The sequence below is a fragment of the Anolis sagrei genome, chromosome Y (genome assembly GCF_037176765.1).
Source record: "Anolis sagrei isolate rAnoSag1 chromosome Y, rAnoSag1.mat, whole genome shotgun sequence".
In the NCBI taxonomy this organism is placed as follows: domain Eukaryota; kingdom Metazoa; phylum Chordata; class Lepidosauria; order Squamata; family Dactyloidae; genus Anolis; species Anolis sagrei.
The window spans coordinates 12,685,828-12,704,383 of NC_090035.1; the positions used below are offsets into that span (position 1 = coordinate 12,685,828).

The 18,556-nt window shown below is 43.8% G+C and overlaps 1 protein-coding gene across 5 annotated transcripts in view; it reads right to left on the minus strand.

The window, feature by feature from the left end:
• LOC137095167 (voltage-dependent T-type calcium channel subunit alpha-1H-like) overlaps nt 1-18,556 on the minus strand; it is a 246,710-nt gene that overhangs the window by 30,029 nt on the left and 198,125 nt on the right. For 3 of the 5 annotated variants that reach the window (XM_067461514.1, XM_067461517.1, XM_067461513.1), the window contains exons 18-25: nt 18,061-18,161; nt 17,677-17,800; nt 17,466-17,534; nt 16,610-16,794; nt 14,988-15,114; nt 14,719-14,844; nt 7,386-7,475; nt 5,438-5,651 (exon numbers count right to left, since the gene is read on the minus strand). In XM_067461514.1, coding sequence (XP_067317615.1) covers nt 5,438-5,651; nt 7,386-7,475; nt 14,719-14,844; nt 14,988-15,114; nt 16,610-16,794; nt 17,466-17,534; nt 17,677-17,800; nt 18,061-18,161 — 1,036 coding nt within the window. The remainder of the gene's footprint in view (nt 1-5,437; nt 5,652-7,385; nt 7,476-14,718; nt 14,845-14,987; nt 15,115-16,609; nt 16,795-17,465; nt 17,535-17,676; nt 17,801-18,060; nt 18,162-18,556) is intronic. The other 2 variants (XM_067461516.1, XM_067461515.1) reach the window with 1 other exon arrangement.

Genomic DNA, 18,556 nt, shown 5'->3' on the forward strand with positions numbered 1-18,556 from the left:
GTCCCTCACCCAAGGTCACTTAAAGTGAGTTTCTAAAGCTGAACTCTGGTTTTCCAGGAGGTCAAATCTCAAGCCACTACTCCATTGCTGCAAATGCAACCCAGAGAAGCAATGGATGGATTTCCCAGTGTGTATTTGGTTGCAAAATCCTCCTGATTCAATGACTGTACTCTAGGGCATCTTCCGTACTGCACAATTATAGCGCTGTGATTCCACTTTAACCACCATCCTAAAGAATGATGGGATTTACACTCTAGACTTAGCAGCCAGAGGGAGTTCTAGTGCCTCCTACAAACTCATAAATTTTCATAGGATACAATGAACTCATAATGGATTGATAGATGGAATAAGGACAGATGAATAGATAGATAACAGAAGAATGGAGGGATAGATGGATGGATGGAATGTGGATGGATGAATAGATGGATGTCAGATGGATAGATGAACAGATAGATAACAGAAGAAGGGATGGATAGATGGATGGATGGAATGTGGATGGATGAATAGATGGACGTCAGATGGATAGATTAATAGATTGATGAATAGTAGATAGATGGATGGATGAACTGATGAATGGTTAGATGGATGGATGAATAGATGGATAATGAATGGATGGATGAATTGATGGGTGATGGATGGATGAATAGATGGATAGATGAATGGATTGACGATAATAGATAGATGGATGGATTAATAGACGGATAATGGATAAATGGATGGATAGATGGATGAATAGATGGACAGATGAATGGATTTATGGTAATGGCTAGATGGATGGATGAATAGATGGATAGATGAATGGATTGATGATAATGGATATATGCATGGATGAATGGATGGATAGATGGATGGATGAATAGGTGGATAATGGATGAATAGATGGATGAATTGATTGGTAAAAGATAGGTAGATGGATGGATGAATAGATGGATAGTGGATGAATAGATGGACAGATGAATAGATTGATGGTAATGGCTAGATGGATGGATGAATAGATGGATAATGGATGAATAGATGGATAGATGAATGATTGATGATAATGGATAGATGCATGAATGAATGAATGGATGGATAGATGGATGGATGAATAGATGGATAATGGACGAATAGATGGATGAATTGATTGGTAAAAGATAGATGGATGGATGAAAAGATAGATAATGGATGAATGGATGGATAGATGGATGGAATGTGGATGGATGAATAGATGGATATTGGATGAATGGATGGATAGATGGATGAATTGATTGGTAATGGATAGATGGATGGATGTATGTATAAATGGATGGATTGATGGTTAACAGATAGATGGATAGAGGAATACATGGATGGATGAATAGATGGCTAATGGATGAACTGATGGATGGATAATGGAAGGATGGATGAATAGATGGCTGGACAGATGAATGGATAGGGTGAATTCATAGCACTACAATAATGTAGTGCGGAAGGACCCTAACTGTAATCTTTGCAGCCTCAGCTATCTGCCAACCTACAGCAAAACAGAGCTTCCCATTATAAATACTCAAGATATCTTCAGCTGAGAGGAAGAATTCCATTGGGAAGAAACTGACCAAACATGGGATGTTACTGCCTGCCTTTGGTCTCCCTCTGGGGAAATAAAGGGATGGATTGACCATCTATGGCCTCTGGCCTCTTGGAGAGTGAAAGACGGAGTGGAAGGAGAAGAAATCATTCTATTTCCAAGACGGAGGAAGGCTGGGGATCTGAGAATGATCTTAGAACTGCAATGGGAAGGATGGGACCGAAGATGGAGCTCTATCTGATGGAAATCGAAATGCCCTTTTGTTGGGGAGACCTCTCTTGGGAAAGCACTGCCCTCCTGAACTTCTCTTCCAGCTGCTTTCAGAGTGTCGTTCCCCCGGGAGCAAAACAGGCTTCTCACGGATTTGCACAAAGGAAAAGGCTGAGGAAAGCACTTACGGTCAGCTTCAGCTGCAAGTCGGGGAAACATTTTGAAGGAAAAGGAACAGTTTGGCTTGTTGTTCTGGATCTTGAAGTTATTCCCATTTATGGTGACCCCATTATGGTGCTTTGTGGGGCTGAGAGTGTGCAACTTGCCTGAGGTCCCCCAGTAGGTTTCCATCTCATTGAACCCCTATTTATCCAAGGGCCAAACAGCCTGCCCTATATGCTTCCTTCCCAAACAGCCATGCCAGTGGAGAAATCAATCCGTTCCAGGTTTTGGATAAAGTTTGAGAGGAAAACCCAAGCGGAATCGCTGTTCCGCTGACATGCGCCACAACTGGTGCTTGCAATGCTTCCTTGGGGATTTGGGAAACACAGTCCCCTCTCCAAACGCAATTGCCACTTGCAGCACAATTCTAGCACTACTCCAATGGCATCCTGGGATTTGTAGTTTGCTGAAAGACTTCACATTTCCCACAATGGAATTTCCCACTATAGATCTCTACATCCTCCATGAAATTCCCTTTTGTCTAGTCCACTTGAATGAACTAGAGCTCTCAGCCAGAGCATCCTAAACACCTCCCCAAACTATAAATCCCCAGATTCCATAAAAGGGAGCCAGGGTATCCAAGTATAATAATTGCATCATGTGACACACTTTGGGTCTCCTTTAGAAGAGGAAAATGGGATATAGGTTAAAGGTAAAGGTTTTCCCATGACATTAAGTCTAGTTGTGTCCAACTCTGGGTAGGTGGGTGGGTGGTGGTAGTGATGTTCATCTTCATTTCTAAGCTGAAAAGCTGGCGTTGTCCATAGACACCTCCAAGGTCATGTGGCCAGCATGACTGCATGGAGCGCCCTTACTTTCCTGCTGAAACGGTACCTATTGATCTACTCACATTTGCATCTTTTCGAACTGGTAGGTTGGTAGAAGCTGGGGCTAACAGCGGGAGCTCACCCCGCTCCCTGGATTCGAACCTGCTACCTTTCAGTAAGCAAGTTCAGCAGCTCAGAAGTTTATATATGTGTGTGTGTGTCTGTGCCACTGGGGGCTCAAAAATTGATATAATAATGGGATATAATAATAATAATAATAATTTCCTTTCTCACCACACTGTTAAAATACTCAGCATTACTTCTTCATTTAAAAGCATTAGCTAAATATCACGAACACCACCTTTCTTCAGCCTTTTTTTACCTTCCAGATCCCTATTGTTTATTTATTTTGGTTTGGTGCATGGTTACAGCCAGAATATATATATATATATATATATATATATATATATATATATATGTATGTGTGTGTGTGTGTGTGTGTGTGTGTGTGTGTGTGGAATCTTGCTTGGTTCTCACATCTCCTAATTTGCCTGAAAGCCAGGTGGGTCTGTTATTTTATTTTAATGGAAGTTGCCTCCGGAGTAGCCGAAACTGCATCTCTTCCAATGGACCCCGGCCACTAGGGGGTGCTGTTTCCCACCCCTATTTGCCCTCATGCATCTTAATAGCATGCGGCGGACCCATGCGCCAAGACTCTAAGAAAACAATGGCCCCTCCAATTGTCCCTACCAAAAAAATGTAATAATAATAATAATAATAATAATAATAATAATCGGCCCATCATCGCGCCTTTAAAAATGTTAGTGATGCTTTAAGTCCCAGAGGACCAGATGAGGAATAAATAATATTCCGATAATAAACCATCTAGCATTTGGGGAGACCATTAAAGGTTTAGGGATGTCCATTTTTGGCCATTCATAATGAAATAATATATGCAAATATAGTCAGACCTCCATATTGGTGGGTTTAGCTTTCAGAGTTGATTATTCGAGGATCTAGTCACTATGCTCTCTCTCAGAATTGGTCATCTAGGCATTTGTAGGTCCTCCACTGGAAGTGTCTTACAGTCAATGTCCTACCAAGTTGACCATAGAGTTGCATTGGAGAGCCTAGAGATTCTTAAGGAGAATACTTCTCCAGGCATTTGTAGGTCCTCCACTGGAAGTCCCCTCTAGTCAATGTCCTACCAAGTTGACCATAGAGTCACATTGGAGAACTTACGAGATTCTTATGGAGAATACTTCTCTGGGCATTTGTAGATCCTCCACCGGAAGTCCCCTATAGTCAATGTTCTACCAAGTTGATCATAGAGTTGCACTGGAGAACCTAGAGATTCTTAAGGAGAATTCTTCTCCAGGCATTAGTAGGTCCTCTACTGGAAGTCCCCTATAGTCACTGTTCTACCAAGTTGACCATAGAAATGCATTGGCGAACCTAGAGATTCTTAAGGAGAATACTTCTCCAGTTATTAGTAGGTCCTCTACTGGTAGTCCCCTATAGTCAATGTTCTACCAAGTTGATTATAGAGTTGCACTGGAGAACCTAGAGATTCTTAAGGAGAATACTTCTCCAAGCATTTGTAGGTCCTCCACTGGAAGTTCCCTATAGTCAATGTCCTACCAAGTTGACCATAGAGTCACATTGGAGAACCTAGAGATTCTTAAGGAGAATACTTCTCCAGGCATTAGTAGGTCATCTACTGGTAGTCCCATATAATCACTACCAAGTTGACCATAGAGTCATATTGGAGAACCTAGAGATTTTTATGGAGAATACTTCTCCAGGCATTAGTGGGTCCTCCACTGGAAGTCCCCTATAGTCAATGTCCTACCAAGTTGACCATAGAGTCACAATGGAGAACCTTGAGATTCTTAAGGAGAATACTTCTCTGGGCATTTGTAGGTCCTCCACTGGAAGTCCCCTATAGTCAATGTTCTCCCAAGTTGATCGTAGAGTTGTATTGGAGAACCTAGAGATTCTTAAGGAGAATACTTCTCCAGACATTAGTAGGTCCTCTACTGGAAGTCCTCTATAAATGTTCTACCAAGTTGACCATAGAGTCATATTGGAGAACCTAGAGATTCTTACAGAGAATACTTCTCCAGGCATTTGTAAGTCCTCCAGGGTGATACTATGGTCAATATTCTACAGAAATTTGTCACATGGTTTTGTTGGAGGATTCCTAGATTCTAGATATGACCTGGATTCTTAGGGCAGTCTCTCATTGTGGTTCTATGGTCTACTGGAAGACCTACGAAGCATATCTGGGTTTCCCAATGTGATTATTTGGGCAACATCCTGTTAAAGCTGACCACAGAGTTGCACTGGAAGGTCTACAACTTCCTAGAGAAGTATGAAAAATAGCATATTTTTAATTCATGACTTTTCAACTTTTGGGAAAGCCCAATGCCCAATATGGAGGGCCTACTATGAATGAATGCCTATCGAGAATTGATGGGGAGGGAAGTTGGGGTTCCTCTCTGACCCTTAAAGCACCGCTCAAAGATGGAAGAAAAAAAGGAAATGAAAAGAGGTCTTCTGCTCTCCTGATGGTCAAACCGAAGCAAGCCAAAAAAGGAAGCCTCGGAAGGCGGAAACGGCAAGGGCCCAGTCTGGCTGTGGCCGCAGGCAAGGCTGAGAGGGAGGGTGCTGTGTACCGCTGTCTACCGACCGGACAGGTCTATCGCCTTACTCCGGCGCTTCTTCTCCAGCCTCCGCAGGCGCTTCTCCTCCCGGCGCCGGGCCTCCTCCGCCTCCTGGTGCTGCCGGCACTTGTGGAAGTTCTCCACCACCACCCCCACAAACATGTTCAGCACGAAGAAGCTGACGATCAGCAGGAAGGAGATGAAGTAGAGCAGCATCCATGGGTTGTGGTTCTGGCTGGGCTGCAGCAGGGAAGGAGGGAAGGAAGGAGAGGGAGAGAGAGGAAGAGGGGAAAGGGAAGAGGTAGGGAAAGAGAAATAGGAATTGAAAGAGAGAAAGAGAAGGAAGGGAAGGGAGAGCAGGGGAGGGGAGGGGAGGGGAGAGAAGGAAGGGAAGAAGTCACAAATGAAGGAAGGAAGGAAGGAAGGAGAGGGAGAGAGAGGGAGGGGGGAAGGGGAAGAGGAAGAGGTAGGGAAAGAGAAATAGGAATTGAAAGAGAGAAAGAGAAGGAAGGGAAGAGAGAGCAGGGGAGGGGAGGGGAGGGGAGAGGAGAAAAGGAAGGGAAGGAAGAAGCCAGAAATGAAGGAAGGAAGGAAGGAGAGGGAGAGAGAGGAAGGGGGGAAGGGGAAGAGGAAGAGGTAGGGAAAGAGAAATAGGAATTGAAAGAGAGAAAGGGAAGAAAGGGAAGGGAGAGCAGGGGAGGGGAGGGGAGAGGAGAAAAGGAAGGGAAGGAAGAAGCCAGAAATGAAGGAAGGAAGAAAGGAAGGAAGGAAGGAAGGAAGGAAGGAAGGAAGGAAGGGGGGGGAGAGAGAAGAATAAAGGAAGGGGAGAAAGGGAAGTGGAAGGGGGAGGGAGAAAGAAAAAGAAAGAGAGGGGAGGGAAGGGAAGAAAAGGAAGAAAAAACGCATGATGGAAGGAAGGAAATAAGAAAATAAAGAAGGAAAGAAGGAGAAAGAGAAAGAATAAAGAGAGGAAAGGAGGGAAAGAGGAGGGAGAGTAAGGGAAGGGAAAGAAGAGAAGGAAACATGAAGGGAGGAAGAAAGAAAGGAAGGAGAGGGGGAGAAAGAAAAAGAGGGCGATAAAGCAAAAGGAAGGAGGGAAGAAAGGATAGAAAGAAGGAAGGAGAAGGGAGGAATGCAGGATGGAAGAAGAGAAGGAGAAAGAATGAAAGAGGAAGAGGAAGGAAGGAAGAGAGAAAGGAAAAGGGAAGGAGGGAAGAAGAAGCCAGGGAGAGAGAAAGAGAAGAAAAAAGAAGAAAAGAGTGAGGAAGGGAAAGGAAGAAGAAGTGAGTCAGAGAGAAGGCAAAAGAGAGAGTGAAAGTGAAAGGAGGAAAGGAAGGGATGGAAGCCAGGAGGAAAGAAGAGGAAGAGAAGGAGAAGTAAGGGAAGTGAAGCAAAGCAAAGGGAAAGGAAGAAAAAATGTGGGAGGAAAGGAAGAAAGGAGAAGGGAAAGGAAGAGAGAAAAAAAGGAGGGAGAGAAAGCAGGAAGGAAAAGGCGAAGTGAAAACGAAAGTAAAAAAGTACGGAGGAGGGAAAGAAAGGTGTTCCAGAATCAGTAAAAAGAAAGGAAGGAAGGAAAAATGAAAAGAAAGACAGAAAGAAGAAGAAAAAAAGCATTTCATAAAAAGTGTTTTTTAAGGAGAAAAGAAAGACGAAAGGAAGGAAAGTAGGTAATTTGGTCCCACGAATAGTAAAAAGGAAGGAAGGGAGAAAGGAAGGGGAAGAGGAAGAGAAGAGACACCATAGGATAAGAATCAGGTGGTTCCATCAACCCTACCCAAATCCATGGATGGGGACAGTTTGCGCTGCATATGGCCCCCATATTTGTGACTCCCCAAGTCAAAAGTGGGTGGAAAAAACACACTTAAAGGCCCCCAAAGCAACCCAGGAAAGCAGCGGGAACCAGCAGCCACGGGGAACTGGCAAACGGGCACTCCAATGCCTCTCTAATGAAAGAGTTGGAGTCTTTGCTTCTACCTGCTGATCCACGCCCACGGCATCCAATCCGTCGTACATGATGTTGACCCATCCGTCTTTGGAGGAGAGGACAAACAAGGACATCAGGGCCTGGGGAAGCAGAGAGACCCATTAGGAAAATGCGTGAAAGGTGGAAACAAACAGATGGAAGATGTCATTCAGCACATCTGGAGGCTGCTAGGTTGAGGCAAGGCTAGGGTTTCCTTCCAGAACCCTATTATTTGGCAAGATTGGTTCAAGAAAGGTTTGCTATCACCTCTCTCTGGGTGCATCCACACAGTGGAAAGAGTGCAGTGTGGCACCATTTGAACATGCACGAGTCCAAGGAGTTGTAGCTTTACAAGGTCTTGTGCCCTCTCTGCCACAGAGTGCTGGAGCCTCGACAAACTCCATAATGTTGAGCCATGGAAGTTCAAGTAGGGTTAGGTTACATTCATTCTACAATGTAGATGCACCTGCCGAGGCTGAGAGAATGTGTTTGGTTAAGGACGCCCAATGAGTGTCCAAGAAGGAAGGAGAAGGAGAAGGAGGAGGAGGAGAAGGAAAAGAAGAAGGAGAAAAGGGAAGAGTAAGATTAGGAGAAGGAGATGGAGAAGAGGAAGGAGATGGAGAGGGAGGAGAAGCAGAAGCAGAAAGAAGAAGGAGATGGAGAAGATGGAGGATGAGGAGGAGAAGCAGAAGCAGAAAGAGGAGGAGTTGGTGAAGAAAAAGATGAAGAAGATGGAGAAGGAGGAGGAGGAGGAGGAGAAGCAGGAGCAGAAAGAGGAGGAGTTGGTGAAGGAGATGGAGAAGATGGAGAAGGAGGAGGAGAAGCAGAAGCAAAAGAGGAGGAGTTGGTGAAGAAGGAGATGGAGAAGAAAGAGAGGAGAAGGAGAAGAAGGAAGAGAAGCAGGAGCAGAAAGAGGAGGAGTTGGTGAAGAAGGAGATGGAGAAGGAAGAGAGGAGAAGGAGGAGAAGAAGCAGGAGTAGAAAGAGGAGGAGTTGGTGAAAAAGGGGATGGAGAAGGAGGAGAAGCAGAAGCAGAAAGAGGAGGAGTTGGTGAAGAAGGAGATGGAGAAGGAGGAGGAGAAGAAGCAGAACAGAAAAAGGAGGAGTTGGTGAAGAAGATGGAGAAGAAAGAGAGGAAAAGGAGAAGGAGAAGCAGGAGCAGAAAGAGGAGGAGATGGAGAAGGAGGAGAAGCAGAAGCAGAAAGAGGAGGAGTCGGTGAAGAAAGAGATGGAGAAGGAGGAGAAGCAGAAGCAGAAAGAGGAGTCAGTGAAGAAGGAGATGGAGAAGGAGGAGGAGAAGTAGAAACAGAAAGAGGAGATGGTGAAGAAGGAGATGGAGAAGAAAGAGAGGAGAAGGAGGAGAGGAAGGAGAAGCAGGAGCAGAAAGAGAGAAGGAGAAGGAGAAGCAGGAGCAGAAAGAGGAGGAGTTGGTGAAGAAGGAGATGGAGAAGGAGGAGGAGAAGCAGAAGCAGAAGAAAGATGACGAGGAGGAGTTGGTGAAGAAGGAGATGGAAAAGAAAGAGAGAAGAAGGGGAGGAGAAGAAGAAGGAGATGGAGAAGGAGGAGAAGGCGGAGGAAGAATAATAGAATTATAGAATCATAAGAGTTGGAAGAGACGACATGGGCCATTTAGTTCAACCCCCTGCCATGCAGAAAAAGCACTCAAAGTATCCCTGACAGATAATAATAATAATAATAATAATAATAATAATAATAATAATAATAATAATAATCTTTATTTATACCCCGCCACCATCTCCCCAATGGGGACTTTGGGGCAGGCTTACATGAGGCCAAGCACAATCAACAAATTACAGCAAAATAAAACCAAAAACACATGCAACAAGAACAACATCATAATTACATAAAACATATGAATACATTAACCATATAAGATTACAACAAACACAGTCACAGTGACAATGGGCGGCTATATGTGTGAGAAAATGATTAAAAACTAATTAAAAACACGGGTGAGATAAAAGGAGAAGCAGGTTTGTGGATGGGGCTCATTAAAATGGGGATTGTGAAATCGAGCTTTCCCACGAAGGGGGGACGGACACACGTATACTCCAATGACAAGAACGTTGAGGCTGAGCAATAGTATGAAGTTGTATGGTCATACAGCCTCGCTACCTCTGAGGATGCTTGCCATAGATACGGGCGAAACATCAGGAGAACATGGCCATATAACCCAAAAAACCCTACAACAACCCAGTGAGTCCAGCCATGAAAGCCTTCGACAATACATCCAGCCTTTGTTTAAAAGTTTCCAAGGAAGAAGCTTCCACCACACTGTGATGCAGAGAGTTCCACTGTTGAACAACTTGTACAATTAGAAAGTTCATCCAAATGTTCAGGTGGAGTCTCCTTTCCTGTCTTTTGAACTCATTGCTCCTAGTCCTAGTGTTCATGGCAGGAGAAAACAAGCCTGCTCCCTCTTCCTTATGGCACCCTTTCACATATTTATATATGGCTATCATGTCTCCTCCCAACCTTCTCTTCTGAAGGCTACACAGGCCCAGTTCTTTAAGATGTTCCTCATAGGGCATGGTCTCCAGACCTTTGATCATTTGTCTTCTGGACACTTTCCACTTGTCAATATCTCTTTTGAACAGTGGAGCCCAGAATTGGTCACAGTATTCCAGGTGAGGTCTAACCGAAACAGAATGGAGAGGCACCATGACTTCCCTCACTCTAGAGACTAGACTCCTTTTGATGCAGAGGAGGAGGAGAAGGAAAGGGAAAAGAAGGAGGAGAAGGACAAGAAGGGATTCGAACTCTGGACTCCAGAATCATAGTCCAATCATAGTCATAGTCCAGAATCATAGTCCAGTCAAACTACCATATTATGCCAACTTAGTGGATTGTGGATCCTGCAATTGAAAATGATTTAATTTCATTACCTCTGAGGATGCTTGCTATAGATGCAGGTGAAACATCAGGAGAGAATGGCTCTAGAACAGTGTTTCTCAACCCTCCTAATGCCATGACCCCTTAATACAGTTCCTCATGTTGTGGTGACCCCCAACCATAACATTATTATTTTTTTGCTACTTCATAACTGTAATTTTGTTCCTGTTATGAAACATAATTTGGGAATTGTAGTTGTTGGGATTCATGGTTCACCTACAATCAAATAGTATTCTGAACTCCACCAACGATGGAATTGAACCAAACCTGGCACACAGAATGCCCACGACCAACAGAAAACACTGGAAGAGTTTGGTGGGCATTTGACCTTGAGTTTGGGAGTTGTAGTTCACCTACAGAGAGCACTATATCTGGACCAAACTTGGCACAAATACTCAGTATGCTAAATGTGAACACTGGTGGAGTTTGGGGAAAATAGGCCTTGATATTTGGGAGTTGTAATTTGCTGGGATTTATAGTTCACCCACAATCAAAAAGCATTCTAAACCCCACCAATGATAGAATTGGGCTAAACTTCCCACACAGAACACCCATGACCAACAGAAAATACTGTGTTTTCTGATGGTCTTTGGCAACCCCTCTGACAACCCCTCGCGACCCCTCCAGGGGTCCCGACCCCCAGGTTGAGAAACACTGCTCTAGAACATGGCCACATAGCCCGAAAAACAACCCAATGATTTAATATTCAGCCAGAAATTGAAATGAGTTAATGTCCATATTGCAAAAGAGCTGCTTCGTTTGGAACAACGCCCCTTCCTTTGTGTCTTGGCTCAAATTAAAACTCCAATGAGGAATCCGTCCTTTTTTGGCACGGTGCACGTGGGCACTGTGGCTGCTTTTGAATCCCAGGCGGCATTCCTGAATCTTTCCGGCAGCGAGAGGTCACAGCTCCTGGGCCGAAGCTGCCCCATCAATTAACGCCACGTCCCCACCTCTCCAAGCAGTATCTCTCCGAGGAGCTGTCCTCTGCCTCCGCCATCGCTTCCAATATCTCTAACCGGCTCAAGAACAGGAATGGTCCCTCTCCATTGCTGCCTAATATGCATTCACGGCATAGCCTTTGAGATTCCCCAATGGCCTAACATAGAAACAGTGGAGGAAAGAAAAGTGAGGGTTGATAGGAATGAGAGGACAAATGAGAGCCAGAGATGGGGATGAATGCTTCCTCTTCATCCTGGAAAGAAGTGACGAGTGGAGTGCCGCAGGGTTCCGTCCTGGGCCCGGTCCTGTTCAGGATCTTTATTAATTACTTAGATGAAGGGCTAGAAGGCAGGATCATCAAGTTTGCAGATGACACCAAATTGGGAGAGAGAGCCAATACTCCAGAAGACAGGAGCAGGATTCAAAATGATCTTGACAGATTAGAGAGATGGGCCAAAACTAACAAAATGAAGTTCAACAGTGACAAATGCAAGAGACTCCACTTTGGCAGGAAAAACGAAATGCAAAGATACAGAATGGGGGACAATGCCTGGCTCGAGAGCAGTACATGTGAAAAAGATCTTGGAGTCCTCGTGGACAGCAAGTTAAACATGAGCCAACAACGTGATGTGGCAGCAAAAAAAGCCAATGGGATTTTGGCCTGCATCAATTGGAGCCTAGTGTCTAGATCTAGGGAAGTCATGCTACCCCTCTATTCTGCCTTGGTTAGACCACATCTGGAATATTGTGTCCAATTCTGGGCACCACAATTGAAGAGAGATGTTGACAAGCTCGAATGTGTCCAGAGGAGGGCGACTAATATGATCAAGGGTCTGGAGAACAAGCCCTATGAGGAGCGGCTTAAAGAGCTGGGCATGTTTAGCCTGAAGAAGAGAAGGCTGAGAGGAGACATGATAGCCATGTATAAATATGTGAGAGGAAGCCACAGGGAGGAGGGAGCAAGCTTGTTTTCTGCTTCCTTGGAGACTAGGACGCGGAACAATGGCTTCAAACTACAAGAAAGGAGATTCCATCTGAACATGAGGAAGAACTTCCTGACTGTGAGAGCCGTTCAGCAGTGGAACTCTCTGCCCCGGAGTGTGGTGAAGGCTCCTTCTTTGGAGGCTTTTAAACAGAGGCTGGATGGCCATCTGTCAGGGGTGCTTTGAATGCAATATTCCTGCTTCTTGGCAGGGGGTTGGACTCTTCCAACTCTGATTCTATGATTCTATGAAGGCAACAAAGGTAAAGGAATGGTGGCCTTGGGGTCCTATCTGGCCCATTTAGGTTCTCAATTTGTTCCAAAATAGTCTCACAACACCCTTTCAACGCAATCCTGCAAGGGTGTTTCCAATTAATCATCTGCTATCCCAATTTTCCTCTGGCTTTTGAAATGTCTGGTTCACCCCCTTTCCTCCGAAGTCTAGCTTTCAAAGCATCACACTCCATTATAACAAAGAACAAAGTAGAAATTATTATTGAATATCATGGGGCTGCAGTGGCGCAATGGGTTAAACCATTGTGCTGATGAACTGCTGGCCTGAAAGTTGGCAGTTCAAATCCACAGGACAGGGTGAGCTCCCACTGTTAGCCCTAGCTCTTGCCAACCTAGCAATTTGAAAACATGCAAATGTGAATAGATAAATAGGTACCACATCTGCGGGAAAAGGCAAAGAGATGCTCCAAGCAATCGTGCCAGCCACACAACCAGGAGGTGTTTCCTCGGCTTGGAAATGGGGAAAGAGCACCTCCCCCAGACCCAGAGATGAGCACCACCCCCAGAGCCGGAAATGAAAGGAGAAGCCTTTGCCTTTGTCTGGGTATTTGTGTTTCACTGTATTGTCATTTGCAGCAAGACATTGAATGTTTGCCTGTGATTGTTTATATGTAGTAATCCACTCTGAGTCCTCTTGGGGAGAAGGGCAGGATATAAATCAAGTATTATTATTATTATATTAAAATGTACAATAGTACATATTAAATAATAGCATAATGTAACAAAATTGGAACATTTCCTGTTCCATGTTTGAAAGTGTTATTTCCTGTTTAATTATGCAGTCCTTTACTTTGAAAGTAGTTGTTCTACTCCAGAAACTTTGTTTTTGTGGCTACTACAAACTAGATTGAATTGGTTGTGACTCGATGAGATAGTCATTGGAAAGCTATAACAAAATGTGCTGCAGGATGTCCCTCCCGCAGTTTATGCAGTTTAATAAACTTTCCCCATGTTTTTATAATAGGACCAATTAGGAAATGACATTTATAACCCAGGAACAAAAATCACGTTACATAGTGTAATTAATGATGATGATTATGATTATGATGGCCAGATTCACTGAGAGGAGTTTGAGGAAGAACTTCCTGACTGTGAGAGCCGTTCAGCAGTGGAACTCTCTGCCCTGGACTGTGGTGGAGGCTCCTTCTTTGGAATCTTTTAAACAGAGGCTGGATGGCCATCTGGCAGGGGTGATTTAAATGCAATATTCCTGCTTCTTGGACTGGATGGCCCATGAGGTCTCTTCCAACTCTTTGAGTCTATGATTCTATGAGGAGGCATTCCACTGTTGTAGATCACCCTGAGGCTGATGGGTTCACTGTTGATTTAGAGAGGATTGTGGGATTGCCTGTGGGTTTTCCTGGGGCTTGAAGTGATGAAGAATCAAGTCAGGGGAATGATACTTCTCTCTGTGTGAAATCTGACCCAAAAGTCAAGGTCAGTCAGAGGAGCCAGAAACTGCAACATTAGATAAGGAATTGAGCAAAGAGCTAAATGATACAGAAGGCTCCCAGGAAAAAACACCTAGAGATCAACAAAGGTCTTCGTTTACAGATCAGAGCAGAAAATAGGCATCGTAGGTCAGAGCGATTACATGGGAAAGTTGGGGAGAAAATTCATGGGAAACGGAATGCTTTCATGGGTGGCTATTAAATAGCAGGTTGTTTACCCAAGGGTTAGTTCAGGTAACGTAGCATTCAAGTGAGAAACTAGGCCTGAACATGGTTTTTGATCCAAGTCAAGCCTTTGTTTTGTCTTCCAGTATTCTGGAAGTTTCTATGTTCTTGTTTTTGTATTTATGTTAAGTTTTTACTAAGTATGTCTTTTGCTTGTGGACTTTAGCAGTTCTTGTGATTTTTGGCTATTCCTGGACTGTGTTACCTTTGAATCTGTATGAGACATTTGGATTCCTGTTGGATTATCACCTATTGCTAAACTTTTTTGGATTATACATCTTTCTTTATTCTTGATTTTTTCCTACACTATTTATATGTTTTTACAACAAACCGTTTGCTTATATTCTGAACTTTTGTGTGGTGCTGTGGTCATAACTGTTTCCAGGCCTGAAGTGCAACATCTACTGAGACAGAGAGAATGTGACTTGGCAAAGGTGGGCGTTCATGTCAGAACGAGGATTTGAACCCAGGTCTTCCAGTGTCTGAGTCCAACCTTCAACCCATTATGCTGCATTTGCTCCCCTTTGTTGTCCCTTACCTGCCCCAAGTTGTCGAAGTTGTACTTGCGCCGGATCCATTTGTAGTGGGCTCTTTTGCAGTCGTCTTTGGTGGAGACATTTCGGATGTCCGGCCCCTCGCAGTAGTAGAATTTGCCTTTAAACAGCTGGGAAATGGAGAAATAAATGTTAGTACTGAGCCAGGCAGTTCAAGCAGTCCCAAACTGCATTAATTTGAGAATGTGGCCCTGCTTATGGCAAAGGGGAAAACTGAATGAGGTGTTTGCTGACCAAAAGCACGAAATGTTACCTGCACTCCCAAAATGCCAAAGATGATGAAGAAAGCGCAGCAGATGAGCACAATGTTGCCGATGGGGCGGAGGGAGGAAATCAGAGTCTCCACGACAAGCTTCAAACCCGGAGCTCTGCTGATGACTCTGGAAAGAAAATCAACATTGGATTTGATCTACCTGCTGGACTGAAGAGAATAATCACACTTTCCCCTGGTCTTTGATAGCTCTATATTTTGAGAAACCCCATCCAGAAAATGTCCCACCACTGAGAGATTGTTCACATTTAGTGAACTTTTTCCAAGGGTGCCCAGTGAATCAATCGTCAATAGAACCAGGTTCACTCAATCATCAATAGAATCATTGGATCAGCTGACAATAGAATTAAGCCCACTGAATTGTTTGTCAATAGAATGAAATCCATTCAATCATCAACGCACTGAAGTCCACTCAATCAATTGCCATAGAACCAGGTCCACTCAATCACTTGTCAAAAGAACAAGGTCTACTCAGTTGATTGTCAATAGAATCAGGTCCACTCAATCGTCAATAGAATTAGTGGATCACCTTTCAATAGAATCAGGTTCACTCAGTTAGTTGTCAATAGAATCACTGAATCAACTGTCAATAGAGTCAAGTCCACTCAATCAATCGTCAATAGAACCAGGTCTACTCAATTAATTGTCAATACAATCAGGTCCACTCAATCATCAATAGAATTAGTGGATCAAGTTTCAGTAGAATCAGGTCCACTCAATTAGTTGTCAATAGAATCACTGAATCAATTGTCAATAGAGTCAAGTCCACTCAATCAATCGTCAATAGAACCAGGTCTACTCAATTAATTGTCAATACAATCAGGTCCATTCAATCATCAATAGAATTAGTGGATCAACTGCCAACAGAATCAGGTCTACTTAAACAATAATCAAGAGAATCAGAGACACTCAATCTATTGTTAATAGAATCACATCCACTCAATTAATTGTCAATACAATCAAGTTCACTCAATCATCAATAGAATCACTGGATCAACTTGCAATAGAATCAGGTCCATTCAATCAATTGTCAATAGAATAATTTGCCAATAGAACCAAGTCTACTCTATTAATTGTCAATACAATCAAGGCCGCTCAATCGTCAATAGAATCACTGACTCAACTATTAATAAAATCAAGTCCACTGAATCAATTGTCAATACAATTGTCTACTCAATCAACTGCCAATAGGATCAGGTCCACTCAATCAATTAGCAACACAATCAGGCCCAGTAAACCAATTCCAAATACGATTGGATCCATTGAATCAATTGTCAATACAGTCAGGCCCATTGTATCAATTGCCAATTGATTTAGAGTCGAGTTGAGGACTTGCTTGTGGTGAATGGACTCATTATTCAACAAGTGGTCTACTCAATGGGACTGAACATGATTAATGCCTACTTTTGGTGACCAATCATATGAATCTGTACAGCGCAACAATGAGAAACGTTAGACAATAAATATTTTGGGAAATCACGATGGCTTCCCATCTTGATCTCCATGCGAATTAGTTATTTTTTACTTCCTTTCTCTTTCCCAGACCCAAGGGTGGAATGTGAGTGGGTTAAAAGACCCCCAGAAGTGATACCACAAAAAAGTACCTCAAAGGCCGTAAAGTGCGCAGCAACCGGAGGACCCGGAGGATCCCTAAAATCTTTGCACCGCCGGCTGAGGCCATGGAGACAATGATGTCTACGATGGACACAAAGACCAGGACCCCATCCAGGACGTTCCAGCTGCTCTGGAGATAGGTGTGTTCGCCTGAAAAGAAGCCCAGGGCCACGACCTGGAAAAAGAGAAGAAGCACTTGAGACCTCCTCACAAACCATGGTAGTCCAAGTGTTCTTTACTAGACATCCAAAATGTTGCAAAACCACAAATCATCCCTGTGAATGGCTGAGAGTGACACCTTTGCATTCTGATGGGCCAATGCACACAGAATTAATACAAATATTGTATTAAGTTACCTACTATTTTGGATATCAGGTGGATATTAATCATAAATGAAATTGTATCGTCGAAGGCTTTCATGGCTGGAATCACTAGGTTCTTGTGGGTTTTCTCGGGCTATATGGCCATGTTCTAGAGGCATTTTCTCCTGATGCAGGCAAAACATCAGGAGAAAGTGCCTCTAGAACATGGCCATATAGCCTGAGAAAACCCACAAGAACCTATACATGAAATTGGTGTTTACACTTGGGTCCCATTCTGATGATATGTCAACATGACTACAAATTCTAGAAATCCCATGGCATTGAGCCCCGGGCAAGGAATATGGTGCCAAACTGTATTAATTCGGCAGCGTGGATACAGTTGTTTGACCCAGCCAGATTAGATTGACTGCATCTGTGGGACTTCTAACAACGCTGCACACCTCTTTCTCATTGATTTCATGGTTCAATCTAATTGGGGCACAGAATGGGATTCGGGTAACCCGCCCCTCTCTTTTGGATTTACCTTAACCATCATCTCCGCAACAAAGATGGCAGTGAAAATGTAGTTGGAGACGCTCAAGAAGACCCGCTCCTGCGGAAAAAGGAACAAGGAGACGACCACTGAGTTTGGGTGCTGAATGGCCACCATATTGGTGGAAGTCCACTATCCACTTGCCCTTCCACCCTGACATAAAAGCCAGAGGTCTTTGGGGATGGACTGACCACCAACTCACCGTGCTGTTGGGGTCAATGTCTGGCCGCTCCAGTGCAATGGTGATGCAGTTGAGGAAGATGAAGACAAGAACCACGTGGTCAAACATCTTGTGCGCAATGACCTTCTGGCAATTGGCCCGGAACCTCGAATATAACAGAAAGAGTACATTCATTTATCTTCCTTTAGTCTCCATTTGGATAGCAGTCCCTCCCCATCCATTGATTTGGTTCAAAATACTCTGGGTTTTATTGGTGCCCAAAGTTTGGGATTGGGGCTCATCTCGAGGGGCTTTCTATTTGTAAGATCTTGAAAACACAACAGACCAGCATGCAAAAAACTGGGAGTAATAGCAGCAAAACAAGAAAAAGAAGAGGGATATTGCACTTGTATTAGCATCTCTTACCTATTTTGAGGTGAAAACAAATAGAGGGACCAGTCCTCATGAGTCTTGCACCATTCTGGCTTGTAAGGCTCCAAGGCCTTACGGATCCGGTAGCAGTAACTCTGGAAGGATCAAGGCATCATCATAATCATAATAATCACCACCACCATCATCGTCATCATGATTATGTTTATGTTTTGTTTAATACTCTATGTTTTCTCTCCACAAGGAGACTCAAAGTGGTTAAGTTTGGTGAGGCACCAGCTCTTTGGCAGAGAAGTCTCCCATTATTTCATAGCACAAAACACACACACACACACACACACTGTTTTTGGTGCCATATACCCATTTGCATTTCTGCACAGAGTTAACACCCAGTTGTGCAAATATTGGCAGAAAACAGGCAAAAAAGTCCTTATGCCATTCTTCCTAATGGGGTTTCTTGAGCTTTAGTAAAGGTAGTCCCCTGACATGAAGTCTAGTCGTTTCTGACTCTGGGGTGTGGTAATCATCTCCA